This window comes from Hyperoodon ampullatus (assembly GCF_949752795.1).
Source record: "Hyperoodon ampullatus genome assembly, chromosome: 10".
NCBI lineage: Eukaryota > Metazoa > Chordata > Mammalia > Artiodactyla > Ziphiidae > Hyperoodon > Hyperoodon ampullatus.
Genome location: NC_136923.1, coordinates 152093 through 170543, shown reverse-complemented (window position 1 = coordinate 170543; position 18451 = coordinate 152093). Strand labels below are relative to the sequence as shown.

Sequence of the window (18451 nt, the reverse complement as noted above, 5' to 3'; positions counted from 1 at the left end):
AAAATAAAATAGTTCTGATGAAGCTAGGGGCAGGACAGGAATAAAGACGCAGACGTAGGGAATGGACTTGAGGACACGGGGAGGGGGAAGGGTAAGCTGCGATGAAGTGATAGAGTAGCACTGACATATATACAATACCAAATGTAAAATAGCTAGGTAGTGGGAAGCAGCGGCATCGCAAAGGGAGATCAGCTCAGTGCCTTGCCACCACCTAGAGGGGTGGGATCAGGAGGGTGGAGGCAGACTCGAGAGGGAGGGGATATGGGGATATACGTATGCATAGAGCTGATGCACTTTGTTATACAGCAGAAACTAACACACCACTGTAAAGCAATTATACTCCAATAAATACGTTTAAAACAAAACAAAACAAAAACAAAAACAAGAATCCACCTGCCAATGCAGGGGACACGGGTTTGCTCCCTGCTCCAGGAAGATCCCGCATGCCTCGGAGCAACTAAGCCCACGAGCCACCGCTACTGAGCCCACGCGCCGCAACTTCTGAAGCCCGCGCACATAGAGCCCGTGCTCCGCAACAAGAGAAGCCCCTGCAGTGAGAAGCCCGTGCCCCACGACGAAGGGTAGCCCCTCCTCGCCGCAACGACAGAAAGCCCACGCGCGGCAACGAAGACCCAACGCGACCAAAAATTGATTAATTAAAGCTTATATTTAAAAAAAAAAAAAAAAAAAAAAAAAAACAAAGAAAAAAAATCTCTGCTGGGAATTCCCCGGTGGTCCTCTGGTTAGGACCCTGTGCCTCCAGTTCAGGGGGCCTGGGTTCAATCCCTGGTTGGGGAACTAAGATCCCGAAAGCCGGCACCGCAGCCCAAACAAAAATGAAATAAAATAAAATATATTAAAATAAAAAAAGAAAGGATCTCTGATTCAAGGTCTACAGGGTGAGAAGGTGTTTATCAGGCCAATATGTGGGGAGAAAATTTTTCCCATTTCAGTAAGTAGCACCTCCATTTACCCAATTACACACCATTAACCCACATTCCCCACATCCAATTCATCGCTTACTCCTATTCGCCTCCAAGCCATCACTAACCTTCCAAATATGACTCTAACGTGCCTGCTTTACTCCACCTCCAAGGCCACCACTGTGCACAAAGCCAGTCTCCTAATGAGTCTCCCCAAATCTTCTCCTGCCCCCTCCTATCCATTCTCTTACAATAGCCAGTATGGTGTCTGAAAAAGGCATCTCTGCTAACACCACTTCCCTGTTTATACCCTGCAATGGCTTCCCACCAACTTTAGGATAAATCCCAAACAGATGATGGACTGGAGGTTGGAAGACCAGAAGCAGGTAGGGTGTTAGGTCAGAAAGAGGGATAAAGGGTCTAGGCAAACAGCGAAAAGGGCTGAAAAGAAAAGGATCGGCACTTGTACAACAGTCCGGATGCAGGCAGGAGAATGCAGGAATAGCGAAGGAATACGAATAGCCAGCCACTTTTTATTTCTGCAATGCCTTTGCAATTCCCAAAGTGCTTCACTTATAACTGTGATTCTCCAACCTAGCTGTACATTAGAATCATCTGGAGAGATTTTTAAAACTACCAATGGCCAGGCCTCACCCCATTTTAATCAGAATATACACTTCACTAGGGCAGGAATTTTGTCTGTTTCATTCACTGTCCATATGGAAAGTACCTGGGACATACATGGTGCTCAGAAAATATATACTGAATGAATAAATGAAGGAAGGAATGTACCACTATCACCTGAGATCCAAGGAGACATTCTTTTCAAAACTTAGGGAGTAACCAGGCAACGTCAGTTACCATGGCAGCCCTGGGAAAAACATTACCATGTGACACTAACACTCCCAGGAGCCTACATTTGTTTCCACAATAGGTAAACCTTTCTCATTTCAAAGTACTATAATGTGAAATATGCATCTCAGTCAGAACTAGAGGTTACTCAGTGTCTGCTGTGATCGGAGGAAAAGAGAAGGGCCTTTACACAGTATCTAAAGCAATGACACGAAGAAACTAGGGGCCACGGGCAGAGACACACAGGCTCAGACAGGCTCCAATCTCTATGACATTCTGAGGAGATTCACTTTGTAAGGGCTCGAGCACGAGAAAGCAGCCACTAACCAGCTACCCGGTCTCAAATATGTGGAGAAAGTCGATGTAAATGCTTACCTATGTATTATTCTTTTCTGATCATTCTTTCAGTGTATCCCTTCTGGCTTTGTGCAAAGCGATTCTTCGTTTTGTACCTGAAAAATGAGTGGCACATGTAAATGGATGAAACTTGTCAGAGCAGACATCCACGGAGCTCTTCAGCTAACGAACGAGGAGCTCCGAGTTCTGGGAAAGAATCGTAAAAGTGGTGTAGAATCACAATATCTTAGAGCATCCTTTATATGAAATCCCCTCTTTCATATCACCAGTCACTGGTCATCAGCCTATACATGAACTTTGCAGTGACAGAAAACCCAGCACTGTCTAGACAGGTCTAGGCACTTCCAGTTGCTACGGCAGTCTATATCAAATTCAGAATCTGACTCCCTGTCACGCATCAGTCCCAGTCTGCCTTCTGCAATGGTACACCCCATGGCACACCTCATCTCTTTTCCATCTGGCACATTTCCCAAACACACGAGGACAATTTTGTTCTTCCTGAAGCTCTCTTCTCCCACGTCACCCTCCTAAATCACTCCTTCCTTCCTGTGTTTATGACTTTGAGGAGCCGCCAAGCTTTTCTCATCCCAAGGCCATGACAAGCAATGGCATCAGTGTGCCTGCTACAGATTCTGGGAAAGGGGCAGGGCCACACGAGGGTCTGGCAAATGTGACTGACAACCTGAGGTGAGAGTACATGGGACAACCTCAGCCTCTCTTCAGTCCTCAGCCTCTATCCAAGGTTTCTCCATAGCACACTATTGACATTTTGGGCCAGATCATTCTTTTGGGGGTGGTGGGGAGGGCTGTCCTATGCCTTGTACGATAATGTAGTAGCATCCTGGCCACTACCCACTAGATGTCTGCAGCACCGCCCCCCACCCCCACCCCCCACACCCCGGATGTGACCAAGAAAAATGTCTCCAGCCATTGTCAAACGTCCTGGAGGACGGGTGATGGCAAAATCACCCTCACTCAAGAGCCACTGCTCTTTCCAATGACTCTGTTCACCCATGAGGACTCAAAACCCTCTCCTCTGCTGGCTTAGCCTTCAACTCTCCAGAACGTCTATCGTGTATCAAAATGCTATTTGAAATCTGATAGTATTTATCTCTGTAACGGTATCTGATGAAAGTAAAACTCTTTCGCCAGATGTTAACAACCTCCCAGGTGATTAATCCACGTTTACCTTATCTCCTACCCAAGACACTGGAAATTACAGAAATGATCGGACACCCATTTTCGGTACCCGTTCAGGAAGTACCTGTTGTCTAAGGCTTTTTGGCAACCTGAACAACTGAATTGAAGTAAAATATTCTGCCTGACCGTGGCTTTGTGAGACAAGACACAAACCTGTAGCAGGACCCTCCTCTCTGCTATTTACGGAATTGAGGTATCTGACCGGAAAGCCGTTGGAGGTGAACTACCCAAGAAAGCAGTGGGTTCAGGATGAGAATTTGGAAAGGGTGACAAGGGAGGGGAGAATGAACCTCAGCTGAAAAGAAAGGGGAAGAGTACCAAGAGTTGAGTTCTCTTGACTGAAGAGAAGATACGCTGAAAGCCATCAGCTTGCCCTCGGGGCCCTCAGCTCTCTGGGGAGCTCTAAGGGAAGGGTGAGCCTGGACCTACGACTCCGGACTCCTGGTCTCGGCCCCCAGGCCTGACCATTCACTCAGACTCTCAATAAATACTTGTATTCAAAGACCTTACACGGGGACCACATCTGGGAAAAACATCGCCGCACCCTCATCATAAGTCACAGGGGGAGACCCGAACTGGCCAAGCCATGACAGGAGCTGTGGGGGCGACAAAAGAGCACGGCAGGGATCGGACGTCGGATCGCCAGAAGCCCTCCGCCCTCCTGGTTCGTAATGCCAGGGCCCCATCGCCGCGTATCGCCGGACCCCGGTCCTGCCTCCGTCGCGCACCCTTCCCCAAGGTTGGCGGGGGTCTGGAGTCACCATCCCCGGTTCGGACCTACGGACCTCGCCGCTGCTGAGCTCTACAGGTCCCGCTCCTTCCACACAGTTCGCCGAGTCCGCGGGCCTTACTCAGCCGCGCCGGCCGCCGTCCGCGAGGCCTTGGCGCGCCCGTGACGTCACTGTCGTGCGCCTCTCCCGCAACAAGGGGTGTTGGCGCGCCTGTGACGTCACTGTCGTGCGCCTCTCCCGCAACAAGGGGTGTATGGCTCTCGCACGGCGGCTGCGGCTGTTGTCGCTCGCGGCTCGGTTGCTTCTGGCGCCTCGCCGGGACCTGACGGTCTGCGGTCCCATCGAGCCCCTGCCCGTGGTGCGCATCCTGCGGGCTCTACAGCGGCGGCAGGAAGAGCGGCAGAGTGGGCAGCGGAGCCCCCCCCGCGGCCGGTGCTGGCGCGACCTGGGCCGCTGCCACAACGACTGAGCTCACGTGCCGCAACTACTGAAGCCCACGCGCCTAGAGCCGGTGGCCCCCAACAAGAGAAGCCACCACAATGAGAAGCCGGTGCACCGCAACGAAGAGGAGCCCCCACTCACCGCAACTAGAGAAAGCCCACGTGCAGCAACGAAGACCCAACACAACCAAAAGTAAACAAATAAATAAAATGAAAAAAGATCCAATACAGTATTGTTAACCATAGTTGCCATGCTGCACGTTACATCCCAGAACGTATTTGTCTTGTAACTGGAAGTTTGTATCCTCTGACCACCCTCACCCATTTCCCCCCCACCTCATCCCCATAGGTTAAAATTTTAAATAGAGGAGCCCAGATAAACTTCAATGAGAAGGTGACATCTGAGCAGAGATTTGAGTTAGCCAAGTTCGTATCTAATGGAAGAGCGCACAGGAGAGGTAAGGGCCAGTGCAAAGACCCTGGGGCAGGAGCTTGTCTGGTGTGTTAGAAGAACAGGAAGGAGGCCACTGTGGTTGCAGCACAGAAAGGAGAAGAGGGTAATGGAAGTCAGATACACAATGGATGGAGAGCAGTAAGCAGGTAGGACACAGTGGTCGGACCCCGAATGGCCTTGTCGGACGCTCTGCGGGCTGTGTTAGCGCCTCACGATAGGAGCCAGTGAAGGATCTGAAGGAGAGGAGTGGCATGACTGATCACATTCCCCATCATCACGCTGACTGCTGTATGAAAAACAGACTGTGGGGGCCACGGTAGACACTGGCAGATCATCAGAAGGCTCTTCTGTCACCGATGTCAGAGATGATGGTGGCTCAGGACGGAGAGATAGTAGGGGAGGGGGTGAGAAGTGGTCACATTCTAAAAATATTTTGAGGGTAGAGCAACAGGGGTAAAACGAAGAAAATCCAAATCCCGTGGCCCAGAGATAACTGTTAATTTATTTCTTCTAAGCAAACTCGGTCCCTCCTAAAAACCACAAAGCTTGCCAAGGATGCTCTTCTCAGAGGTACCACCTTTGTACTACTCAGCCCACTCCGGCATGCCCTCCCCCTCTGCCACTCTCCCCAAAACTGCTCTGATTAAAGTCACCAATTACCTCGAAGTGGCTCAATCTATGAGACACTGACCTGTCCTCAGTCTTGTTCTGCTAGCAGCACATGGCATGGTGAAGCCTCCCCTCTTGCTTGACCTCTCTCCTCCCTGGGTTCGTCGACCGCACACTCTCCCAGTTTTTCTCTCTACCCCTGCTTTGCAGTCTCTTTTCCTGGTTTCACCTCCTGCCCTCACATGTTGAGGTTGCTCCTCAGTCGTGGGCCCTCTTCCCTGCTAATTTCACACATCCTGCCCCACAAATTTATTCACTCCCATGGTGTAAAATATTGGCCACGATCATCTCCAAAGGCATCCCAACCTCACACCAACTGCTCAAAACACATCCCCACTCGGATGTGTTAAGGGCATCTCCTACTCCACGTGTAGAAAACAAAGCCTTGATCAACCTTCCTAAGCCTCGTACTCTGTCTCCAATTATTTATTCAACGGACACTTACTGAGCCCCTAAGATATGCCAAGCACTGCTAGGCACTAGAGACAAAAAGATGAGGCAGGAGGGTAAGGTTCAATAGAACGGACGGTTATAGAAAGGGAACTTACAAATATGTGTGAAAATAAAAGTGTGCATGGTGCTATGATGGAGCACTTACGTAAGGCTGTAGGAGTCTAGCTCAGCAGCGAAGAGACTGATGGGGGTTGAGGAGGGCCTCCCTCAAAAAATAATCTCTGTGGACTTCCCTGGTGGCGCAGCGGCTCAGAATCCGCCAGCCAGCACTATTTACAATAGCCAGGACATGGAAGCAACCCAAGTGTCCATCGACAGACGAAGAGATAAGAAGATGTGGCACATATATACAATGGAAGATTACTCAGCCTTAAAAAGAAACGAAATTGAGTTACTTGTACTGAGGTGGATAGACCTAGAGTCTGTCATACAGAGTGAAGTAAGTCAGAAAGAAAAACAAATACCGTACGCTAACACATATGTATGGAATCTAAAAAAATAAAATAGTTCTGATGAAGCTAGGGGCAGGACAGGAATAAAGACGCAGACGTAGGGAATGGACTTGAGGACACGGGGAGGGGGAAGGGTAAGCTGCGATGAAGTGATAGAGTAGCACTGACATATATACAATACCAAATGTAAAATAGCTAGGTAGTGGGAAGCAGCGGCATCGCAAAGGGAGATCAGCTCAGTGCCTTGCCACCACCTAGAGGGGTGGGATCAGGAGGGTGGAGGCAGACTCGAGAGGGAGGGGATATGGGGATATACGTATGCATAGAGCTGATGCACTTTGTTATACAGCAGAAACTAACACACCACTGTAAAGCAATTATACTCCAATAAATACGTTTAAAACAAAACAAAACAAAAACAAAAACAAGAATCCACCTGCCAATGCAGGGGACACGGGTTTGCTCCCTGCTCCAGGAAGATCCCGCATGCCTCGGAGCAACTAAGCCCACGAGCCACCGCTACTGAGCCCACGCGCCGCAACTTCTGAAGCCCGCGCACATAGAGCCCGTGCTCCGCAACAAGAGAAGCCCCTGCAGTGAGAAGCCCGTGCCCCACGACGAAGGGTAGCCCCTCCTCGCCGCAACGACAGAAAGCCCACGCGCGGCAACGAAGACCCAACGCGACCAAAAATTGATTAATTAAAGCTTATATTTAAAAAAAAAAAAAAAAAAAAAAAAAACAAAGAAAAAAAATCTCTGCTGGGAATTCCCCGGTGGTCCTCTGGTTAGGACCCTGTGCCTCCAGTTCAGGGGGCCTGGGTTCAATCCCTGGTTGGGGAACTAAGATCCCGAAAGCCGGCACCGCAGCCCAAACAAAAATGAAATAAAATAAAATATATTAAAATAAAAAAAGAAAGGATCTCTGATTCAAGGTCTACAGGGTGAGAAGGTGTTTATCAGGCCAATATGTGGGGAGAAAATTTTTCCCATTTCAGTAAGTAGCACCTCCATTTACCCAATTACACACCATTAACCCACATTCCCCACATCCAATTCATCGCTTACTCCTATTCGCCTCCAAGCCATCACTAACCTTCCAAATATGACTCTAACGTGCCTGCTTTACTCCACCTCCAAGGCCACCACTGTGCACAAAGCCAGTCTCCTAATGAGTCTCCCCAAATCTTCTCCTGCCCCCTCCTATCCATTCTCTTACAATAGCCAGTATGGTGTCTGAAAAAGGCATCTCTGCTAACACCACTTCCCTGTTTATACCCTGCAATGGCTTCCCACCAACTTTAGGATAAATCCCAAACAGATGATGGACTGGAGGTTGGAAGACCAGAAGCAGGTAGGGTGTTAGGTCAGAAAGAGGGATAAAGGGTCTAGGCAAACAGCGAAAAGGGCTGAAAAGAAAAGGATCGGCACTTGTACAACAGTCCGGATGCAGGCAGGAGAATGCAGGAATAGCGAAGGAATACGAATAGCCAGCCACTTTTTATTTCTGCAATGCCTTTGCAATTCCCAAAGTGCTTCACTTATAACTGTGATTCTCCAACCTAGCTGTACATTAGAATCATCTGGAGAGATTTTTAAAACTACCAATGGCCAGGCCTCACCCCATTTTAATCAGAATATACACTTCACTAGGGCAGGAATTTTGTCTGTTTCATTCACTGTCCATATGGAAAGTACCTGGGACATACATGGTGCTCAGAAAATATATACTGAATGAATAAATGAAGGAAGGAATGTACCACTATCACCTGAGATCCAAGGAGACATTCTTTTCAAAACTTAGGGAGTAACCAGGCAACGTCAGTTACCATGGCAGCCCTGGGAAAAACATTACCATGTGACACTAACACTCCCAGGAGCCTACATTTGTTTCCACAATAGGTAAACCTTTCTCATTTCAAAGTACTATAATGTGAAATATGCATCTCAGTCAGAACTAGAGGTTACTCAGTGTCTGCTGTGATCGGAGGAAAAGAGAAGGGCCTTTACACAGTATCTAAAGCAATGACACGAAGAAACTAGGGGCCACGGGCAGAGACACACAGGCTCAGACAGGCTCCAATCTCTATGACATTCTGAGGAGATTCACTTTGTAAGGGCTCGAGCACGAGAAAGCAGCCACTAACCAGCTACCCGGTCTCAAATATGTGGAGAAAGTCGATGTAAATGCTTACCTATGTATTATTCTTTTCTGATCATTCTTTCAGTGTATCCCTTCTGGCTTTGTGCAAAGCGATTCTTCGTTTTGTACCTGAAAAATGAGTGGCACATGTAAATGGATGAAACTTGTCAGAGCAGACATCCACGGAGCTCTTCAGCTAACGAACGAGGAGCTCCGAGTTCTGGGAAAGAATCGTAAAAGTGGTGTAGAATCACAATATCTTAGAGCATCCTTTATATGAAATCCCCTCTTTCATATCACCAGTCACTGGTCATCAGCCTATACATGAACTTTGCAGTGACAGAAAACCCAGCACTGTCTAGACAGGTCTAGGCACTTCCAGTTGCTACGGCAGTCTATATCAAATTCAGAATCTGACTCCCTGTCACGCATCAGTCCCAGTCTGCCTTCTGCAATGGTACACCCCATGGCACACCTCATCTCTTTTCCATCTGGCACATTTCCCAAACACACGAGGACAATTTTGTTCTTCCTGAAGCTCTCTTCTCCCACGTCACCCTCCTAAATCACTCCTTCCTTCCTGTGTTTATGACTTTGAGGAGCCGCCAAGCTTTTCTCATCCCAAGGCCATGACAAGCAATGGCATCAGTGTGCCTGCTACAGATTCTGGGAAAGGGGCAGGGCCACACGAGGGTCTGGCAAATGTGACTGACAACCTGAGGTGAGAGTACATGGGACAACCTCAGCCTCTCTTCAGTCCTCAGCCTCTATCCAAGGTTTCTCCATAGCACACTATTGACATTTTGGGCCAGATCATTCTTTTGGGGGTGGTGGGGAGGGCTGTCCTATGCCTTGTACGATAATGTAGTAGCATCCTGGCCACTACCCACTAGATGTCTGCAGCACCGCCCCCCACCCCCACCCCCCACACCCCGGATGTGACCAAGAAAAATGTCTCCAGCCATTGTCAAACGTCCTGGAGGACGGGTGATGGCAAAATCACCCTCACTCAAGAGCCACTGCTCTTTCCAATGACTCTGTTCACCCATGAGGACTCAAAACCCTCTCCTCTGCTGGCTTAGCCTTCAACTCTCCAGAACGTCTATCGTGTATCAAAATGCTATTTGAAATCTGATAGTATTTATCTCTGTAACGGTATCTGATGAAAGTAAAACTCTTTCGCCAGATGTTAACAACCTCCCAGGTGATTAATCCACGTTTACCTTATCTCCTACCCAAGACACTGGAAATTACAGAAATGATCGGACACCCATTTTCGGTACCCGTTCAGGAAGTACCTGTTGTCTAAGGCTTTTTGGCAACCTGAACAACTGAATTGAAGTAAAATATTCTGCCTGACCGTGGCTTTGTGAGACAAGACACAAACCTGTAGCAGGACCCTCCTCTCTGCTATTTACGGAATTGAGGTATCTGACCGGAAAGCCGTTGGAGGTGAACTACCCAAGAAAGCAGTGGGTTCAGGATGAGAATTTGGAAAGGGTGACAAGGGAGGGGAGAATGAACCTCAGCTGAAAAGAAAGGGGAAGAGTACCAAGAGTTGAGTTCTCTTGACTGAAGAGAAGATACGCTGAAAGCCATCAGCTTGCCCTCGGGGCCCTCAGCTCTCTGGGGAGCTCTAAGGGAAGGGTGAGCCTGGACCTACGACTCCGGACTCCTGGTCTCGGCCCCCAGGCCTGACCATTCACTCAGACTCTCAATAAATACTTGTATTCAAAGACCTTACACGGGGACCACATCTGGGAAAAACATCGCCGCACCCTCATCATAAGTCACAGGGGGAGACCCGAACTGGCCAAGCCATGACAGGAGCTGTGGGGGCGACAAAAGAGCACGGCAGGGATCGGACGTCGGATCGCCAGAAGCCCTCCGCCCTCCTGGTTCGTAATGCCAGGGCCCCATCGCCGCGTATCGCCGGACCCCGGTCCTGCCTCCGTCGCGCACCCTTCCCCAAGGTTGGCGGGGGTCTGGAGTCACCATCCCCGGTTCGGACCTACGGACCTCGCCGCTGCTGAGCTCTACAGGTCCCGCTCCTTCCACACAGTTCGCCGAGTCCGCGGGCCTTACTCAGCCGCGCCGGCCGCCGTCCGCGAGGCCTTGGCGCGCCCGTGACGTCACTGTCGTGCGCCTCTCCCGCAGCAAGCGGAGTATGGCTCTGGCATGGTGGCTGCGGCTGTTGTCGCTCGCGGCTCGGTTGCTTCTGGCGTCTTGCCGGGATCTGACGGTCCGCGGTCCCAACGAGCCGCTGCCCTTGGTGCGCATCCCGCGGGCTCTACAGCGGCAGCAGGAAGAGCGGCATAGCGGCCGGCGTAGCCCCCCCGCGGCCGATGCTGGCGCGTCCTGGGCTGCCGCTGATGTCAGTGAGGCGACCCGACTTGAACCAGCCGGCTCACCTCACGCTGGGCTCTTGGAACTCGCGCCACTCTCTTCGTGCGGCTGGAGGAATCGGTGCACCCACGCGGACCATTTCTCCATCGAGTGCGCGCAACATGAGGCTCCAGCGCTGCGGAACCTTTCGCCCAAGGACAGCTGCACTGAAGTGTGTCTGTAGCTCCCCGTTCTGAGCGCGCTACAGGAGGCTGCTCCCGAAGTTGTTCGGCCCACAAACGTGCAGTCGAGTACCATTCCCCCACTTCTTCGCGGCCGCCACATTCTCTGCGCCGCAGAAACCGGCAGTGGCAAAACTCTCAGCTACATGCTACCTCTCCTTCAATGGCTGTTGGGCCAGCCAAGCCTGGACCCCTGTCGTATCCCTGCTCCTCGAGGCCTGGTTCTTGTGCCTTCTCGAGAATTAGCCGAACTGGTGCGTGCCGTGGCCCAGGCCTTGGGCAGCTCCTTGGACCTCCAGGTGCGGGAGTTAGGGGGAGGCCATGGCATGAGGAGGATCAGGCTGCAACTGTCCAAACAACCTCCAGCAGATATTCTGGTGGCCACTCCGGGGGCTCTGTGGAAGGCCCTGAAAACTCAACTGATCAACCTGGAGCAGGTCTCCTTCTTGGTGTTGGATGATGCAGACATGCTGTTGGATGAAATCTTCCTGGAACTGGTGGATTACATCTTGGAGGGGAGCCATATAGCAGAAGGCTCAGCTGACATAAAAGACCCCTTCAATCCCAAAGCTCAGTTAGTGCTGGTGGGTGCCACATTTCCCGAAGGTGTAGGCCAGCTGCTGAGTAAAGTTGCCAGCTTAGACTCTCTAACCCCCGTTACCAGTGACAAGCTCCACTGCATCATGCCTCATGTCAGACAGACATTCATGAGGCCGAAGGGAACAGAGAAGGTGACTGGGTTGGTACAGATCCTTAGGCAGCATGACAGAGCATATAGGACTGGCGCCACAGGAACTGTTCTGGTGTTCTGTAATTGCTACAGCACTGTGAACTGGCTGGGGTATATATTCTGGATGACCACAAAATCCAACACTTAAGACTGCAGGGACAAATGTCAGCCTCAATGAGAGCAGGCATCTTCCAGTCCTTCCAGAAGGGCTCCCGAGACATTCTTCTCTGCACAGACATCGCCTCTCAGGGCCTGGACAGCACCCAGGTGGAGCTAGTCATCAATTATGATTTCCCTCTCACCCTGCAAGACTACATCCACAGAGCAGGGAGGGTGGGCCGGGTGGGGATCGAGGTGCCAGTCACTGTCATCAGCTTTGTGACCCATCCCTGGGACGTGAGCCTGGCTCAGAAGATTGAACTGGCAGCTCGCCAGAGGAGAAGCCTTCCAGGACTGGGGTCCTCAGTGAGAGAGCCTTTGCACCAGCGAACCTTATTGCAGCGGGCTTATATATGATGCCATAACAGGGACCTTTCCCTCTGTGCTGGATGGGTGAGCACACTTGTCAGTAGGGTGCTCTGGGCTGCCTAGTCACCTTCTGAGGACCCGGGCTGCTGTCTGGCTTCAAAAGGTAAGTTGCTGGCCAACACTTGAGGGTGAACTACTGAGCTTGGCTCTCTGTAGTCTTTCACGTGAAGAATAATGTCGATCTTGGCTCTGTATTATGTCATGGTTTCTAACAATAAGCGATGTTTCTATGGGTTCCCCTTAATAACAGTTTCCACTGGGGCAGAATTCAGTAGACCCTGAGAAGATTCACACTCCAAACTACCACACTTAGGACGAAGGCTCTTTCAATTGATGTTTTAGTTTAAATTTTGTTTCCTGCCCCCAAACATCCATTAAGCCTCCAGGAGAAGGAAAAGGGGATGTGACTAGCAATAAAGAGAAATTTTCTTCACAACAATGGCCATGGCAAGCTTAAGCACTTTTGGTGAAATCTCTCTGGGAAGTACTGGCAGAGGAATAAAAGGCAAACTGACACAGAAATATTGCTTGGTGTGCATTTCCAGGCTCTGCCTTCTTTCTCATCTCTTGGTGGCAGGTGGAGGAAGAGAAGAAAAGGTTAAACTTTTTTATAAACCAGCAGAATAAGCTTATAACATCCTGCCACTATCTCTGCATAGGTTCTAGTCTCTGCAGCATTATATAAGCTTTGCCCAAAGTAATGAACTGTTGAAAGTCAAATGTAATACTTCACCAAACAACTTAAAAATGCTTGCGCACTGGAAAGGGTTAAGTTGCAGAGAACACAGATGGACCCAGAGCAACCTTTGCCGAAAGAGAATATTGTGCTAAATGTACAGTCATAGCTCTATTCCATATGAAGAAACAGTCAGAAGGATAAAAGAACTTGGTCAAAATCACCCAAGTAAGTAGGAAGGAATCTGGTCTGTCTGTCCTAAGGGTTGTGTTCTTTAACCACCAGGCTAGCTTTTCTCAAATCTGATTCATGCATAGAATAACTATACACCTCTGCTTGCCTTCAATATTCCGTTTATACATATGCCTGCTGCAGTTTTTAATATTGCCCACTTTGACTCCCAAAAGCAACCGAGAATACACAATAATTTGGTCTCTCTATCCATGGACCGCTGTGGTGGGACTGCCCAGGAAGCTTATGAAAAGTGCAGCTTCCTGAGCCCCACTCCAGGTCTAGATAAGTTTTCTGAGGGTTGGCTCAAGACTCCAGGTGCAAGGCCTTTTAAGTGGTTTGGGGGAACCCCCAGGTGATTCGCTCGCTCTCTTAAGTTCATAAACCGTTTATTCTGCCTCCCCCGGATGCCCAGCCAGGTCCTGTTAAGGTAGGAGTCCCCACACCACATCAGAGGGATGCTCCCAGCCAAGTAATCTCCGGAGCCTTGGAGATTCTGAATGGTCTCATGCTGGCCCACCTGCCGTGACAAACCTCCGCCAGAGCAAGCATTCCCCTTCACATTTACCTTCTACCACTCCCAAAGGCAGTCTGCTCCAGTGAGGCCTGACTTCGTCTGTCCTAACGGGCACCCAGATTCAAGCAGTTTAGGGATAGAAGGTGCTGTGGTTCTCGACCAGGGTGGCCCAACCTCTAAAAGGGTAGTCCAAGCAGTCTCTACATCTCATGGGCACATCCCCTCTGCAACAGCCCCAGTAAACGAAGGTCCCATCTTTGCTTTTTCAAGGTCGGCAACAGGGAGTCCCCTCCTAAAGAAGGTTCTCTCTCATTGCCACACTATCAAAAGCTGCCCCAAATGTGGTTCCTTCCTGTGGGCCTGATCAGGCTAAGGGCAGAGTTGTCTCTTTCCTTCTCTGAGTCGGACCAAGTTGTCTTACTAACCCCTCTTCACAGTGTTGACCGTGATTTTCACGGGGGCTGCTGCTGAGCCTTTCTCTCATCCTTTCATGGTGGAGAGAGAGAGGATTGTAATGATTTTTACTTCTAGGGGAGAGGGGAGTGGAATGATTACGTTGTCATTTTGTATTGTGTCCTTTTGTCATGAATTTGTTTTGAATTTCATATTAAAATGGGCCCACCATTCCCACTTTGTGAGGTCATTCAGCACCCTCATTTTGCACCTTTAACACTTCTCTCAGTATCACTTGGAAATGTTTGAAACGGCATGAGCTTGTCCTCACATTCCTATCAGCTGTAAATCCGGGACCCCGACATGAACGTAACCATTGAGCAGAACCCCTCTCCACTAGCTGTGTAACACTGGGCAGGCTCCTTAACATCTTGGTTTTTCTAAGCCCTCAGGTGTAAAAATATGAGGGTTCTATGAATTTATATTTGGGGCAGGACAAGGTCGAGAAGAGTGTGTCTTTGCTTGTATTCTTCCAAACTGGAATGTCTTCCCTCTCTTCCCCATGGGTCCAAATCTCACTTGTCCTTCAGGCCCACTGCCAAGGAGCCTTCCCTGATTCCCCAGTCCACACAATTCTCTTCCTCTTAGGGTCAGTGCCATACAACCTAGCTGTCTCTTAACGTTAATCTTGCCTCTCAAGCCAATTTCAGAATGTGGGTCTCTCTTGCCCTCCTGGGGCCCCTGGGGCTGTACCAGCCCACCTGCATGCCCCACGTGGGGTGTCTACTAGACTAGAGCATGGGCGGGGAGGCCCAGGTGTGAGGGGCCAGGCAGAGCACCTCTGCCTCCACCCTGCGCTCCTCCACAAAACTGCCCCTCCTCCTGAAGCCTGACAGCAAGTCACAGGTTCCTTATTATGACCTCACTGGGTGGTGATGACCTCACAGGCCTTCTCACAGTTTCCATGGCAGCGTAACTATGGAAACGTGCTGCCCTCAGAGAAACTTCCCTACCAGTTCTCCACCAGATACCAATCTCTTTGGTTGTCTGAGAGAGAATGTCTGACCGGATCGTCTATATTTACTCAAACCTGTGCTCTGTTCCCTGGCTGGGCAGTGCAGCAGGTACACCGAGACCGGGCATCTGTAGAAGAGGCATGGTGTACACACAACCTCACCTGGCTGCCACATGTTCCTGTGGGGCGTGCCCACTACGTAAACCTCAGCACTTTCCCAGCTGTAAGTAATACCAGTGACCTGGGACACCTTCAGGGTCCCACAGTGCTCACTGCTGAGGACAAGTGAAAGGTCATCGCTGAACTAGTGTTCAGGAAGCTTCTGATCTTTATAAATGTTGCCTTCCACTTTGGGCTACAGGATGCTTCCATTCAGACCCTTTCCTGATTGGCCTCTTAGCAAAAGGCAAGTGCATTTTTGTTGGCAGATGGTAAACGGAGCAGTTTGAGGAAGAGGGCCACTCTTGAACCACACCTTCAAACCCAGGTACCTCTGTGCTGTCATGTACACATCTATATCGGTCCCCTCAGACACATCCCATACTGAGCTGCTGAGTACTAGGGGAGAGGGTGGTGCCATATTCATGGGAATACCGGAAGAACCAAGGGGGGTGATGAAGTGCTAGTGAGACTGGAGGGCTGAGCAGATGGTGTCCCAGGAGGCTGGGTGGATGTGAGCCTACACTTGGTACCCAGAACCCGGTTCTGAGTCTCCTGATCACTCTGCCTCAGTATTTGGCCTTGTTCTAATCTAGATAAAAGTATCAGACGGCTAGAGTTCAGTGTGGTTGTAACAGGCATTATAAATGGGGCCCAAGAGGGGTTGCCAAAGTGGGAGGGGTCCTTAACCTATTTATATTAGATTATCTTTTTCCAAAACTTGAAAGACGTTTCCATTAAAGCCTCAGAAGTGACACACTGCAAGAAATGTTTTCTCTGTTGTGGAAGGGAGAGATGGAGAGGATCATGATTGCAATTTCTTTCGGGTTCTACTGTTTTCCCTGGCAACGGTGAAGAGACTACCTCACCTGATGCAGCCGTAGGCTCTAGGAATTGCTTTTGTAGCCAGTGTCCCTTCTCTAGGGACTCATAGAGGTGATGGGCCAAGGCTGTGTTTCGGATGTCAAGTAGATTAAAGGTCTTCAGCCAGAAACTGGGAGAGACATGAGAGAGGGAAATTCTGGCAGGAGACTGTGTACAGCAGAAGTGACTGATCAGTTCTGATTTTCTTTGCAGCAGCTGTGGCTCCCATTTCTCCTCCTAAACCTGGTCACTACCATGTCCTCAACCGAGGGTGTGGAGAAACGCAGTTGGGCCGGCATGGGGAGACATACTGCCTGGTTGGTGGCTACCGGGCCTACGGGGGTGCTCCTTTGGCCACGCCAGCAAAGGCGGAAGCCGAGAAGCCAGTCCCCAGATGTGCTCCCGAGAGAAAGCACGCTCCGGAAGAGTCGGACGAAGATCTCGGTTGCTCCAGACCCAAAATCCGGCGATTGTAGCATGGTGCCAGGAGGCGGGCTCCACAGACTCTTGCTGGCTGAACCATTCTGAAGACAGGGCAATGGTTTAACTGCCTGAGACAGCGAATGCCTCTTCCTGCAGTGACCCCTCCCGCCCACCCCCCACTGCCCACTACCACAGATTAGAACCTGCGTCGTTCTGAGCCTTCCTCAGCCAGGAGCCTCCCTGCACACTAAATGGCCATAAGCCAGGAGCCTCAGAAAGTGAGGTTTGAAATGAGAGTCTGCCCTGAACATCCCAGGGCGGAAGCTGGCCTGGAAGAAAACCTGGCATTCCTCTGCTCAATCCTCACGGGCCCCTTTGTGAGCTGGAGAAAGTGAAGTCTGCACTCTGCGAGCCGAGGAGGATGCAGGAGCAGAGACAGGGTGCAGAGAAGCCTTAGCAGTCTACCACATGGGCTCCTGCCCTGAGCCATCGTCAGCGGCCACCACCACAAACCAGGGGGGAGCTGGGCTTTTTGAAACTGAAAGCAGCAATCTGTGGCTTCCCAAAGAGCCTCCTGCCTGGGGTCTCAGGAGGCAGGGTAGAGAGGCCCAGGAAGCCCTGCTCCCTGAAGCAAGAACAGGATGGAGAGTCAAGCAGCACGCACCCCGCCCCGAGGTTCACATGCTTCTTTATTACCAGCCCTTTCCGTCCCCAGTGGCGTCCCTTACTGCTCAATGAAATGCTTTTCTGTAACAGATTTGTAGGGTCGCCAGTGCTCAGACTTAGGTCACTACCCCTGTGCTAGGCACTCCTGCCACCTGGGAAAGGTTCCAAAGGTGGAACAGCTCCAGGGGGTGCCAGGGATCAGAGCAAAAACTTGAGAGGCTGGGGATGCAGGAGTTTGGGCACAGCCCCTAAATCATCTCAGTGGTTGAGCTGCTGTGAGAAGGCACATCCCCCAGTGTGCGTGTGTGTGTGTGTGTGTGTGTTGGGGGGAGGGGGTCCCTAGAGGAGGCAGCTAGAGGGAGGGCCTGAGGCTGGAAATGGGGAATGGCGTGCGGCCTCTGAGCAAGCACAGGCACTTAGCCCTTGAGGTTTCTGGGAAAGCTAGAGCCACAAGGGCCACGAGATAAGGCAAGTGTAGCAGCAGAACCCAGGTGCCAGGTCTTTCTTCAGAACCTACACTTCTCCACGAGGCTGGGCCTTCCACACTGAGGTAGGAGGGATCCTGGCCAGAAGGTCAGCCAGCAGCTCTGGGACGAAGGTTGCTGCGGTGGGGGCTCTTCTGCCATGGAAGCGACTTCATTTCCTTCCACACAAATAGCCTACTGACTGAGTTCCTGCTCTGTTGAGTAAAAGGGTGTTGACTCTCCCCAGAAGCTTGTTCAGTTCACATCCCAAAAGTCCCTCTATTCAGGCCCTGGGGAGGTGTAGCAGCTCCTGAGGGCGCTCTCCTGAGGCTGGCTGACAGAAGTGGGGGAGGTTCCTGATAGTTCCCAGGCGCTGGTTCAAGTCCCCAGAGAATGGTCATGCAGGTTGGGGAGTCAAGTAGGAGGAGAGAGAAGGTCGGGGACAGAGGGCCCCCTCCTGAATCCAGAGCTCACAAGGTTACCCCCCCATTTCCAGAAATTATCTCTTCCCCCACACCAGCCCCCATGGCCCAGTACCGGGAAACCG

The 18451-nt window shown here is 50.7% G+C and overlaps 1 protein-coding gene and 1 pseudogene across 2 annotated transcripts; both read left to right on the top strand.

The window, feature by feature from the left end:
* Window positions 1-4316: 4316 nt before the first annotated feature.
* Window positions 4317-12484, top strand: LOC307059838 (putative ATP-dependent RNA helicase DDX28; annotated as a pseudogene). Its single transcript has 2 exons — window positions 4317-4538; window positions 11051-12484. The product of its transcript is annotated as a putative ATP-dependent RNA helicase DDX28 (transcript).
* Window positions 12485-15370: 2886 nt separating this feature from the next.
* LOC307059453 (DPEP2 neighbor protein-like) lies at window positions 15371-17520 on the top strand (the record flags this gene model as incomplete). The annotated part of the gene is made up of 2 exons (XM_079713417.1): window positions 15371-15437; window positions 16565-17520. 2 exons carry the CDS (start codon window positions 15371-15373, stop codon window positions 16825-16827), a joined length of 330 nt encoding a protein of 109 aa, XP_079569543.1. The 3' UTR covers window positions 16828-17520.
* Window positions 17521-18451: the final 931 nt, after the last annotated feature.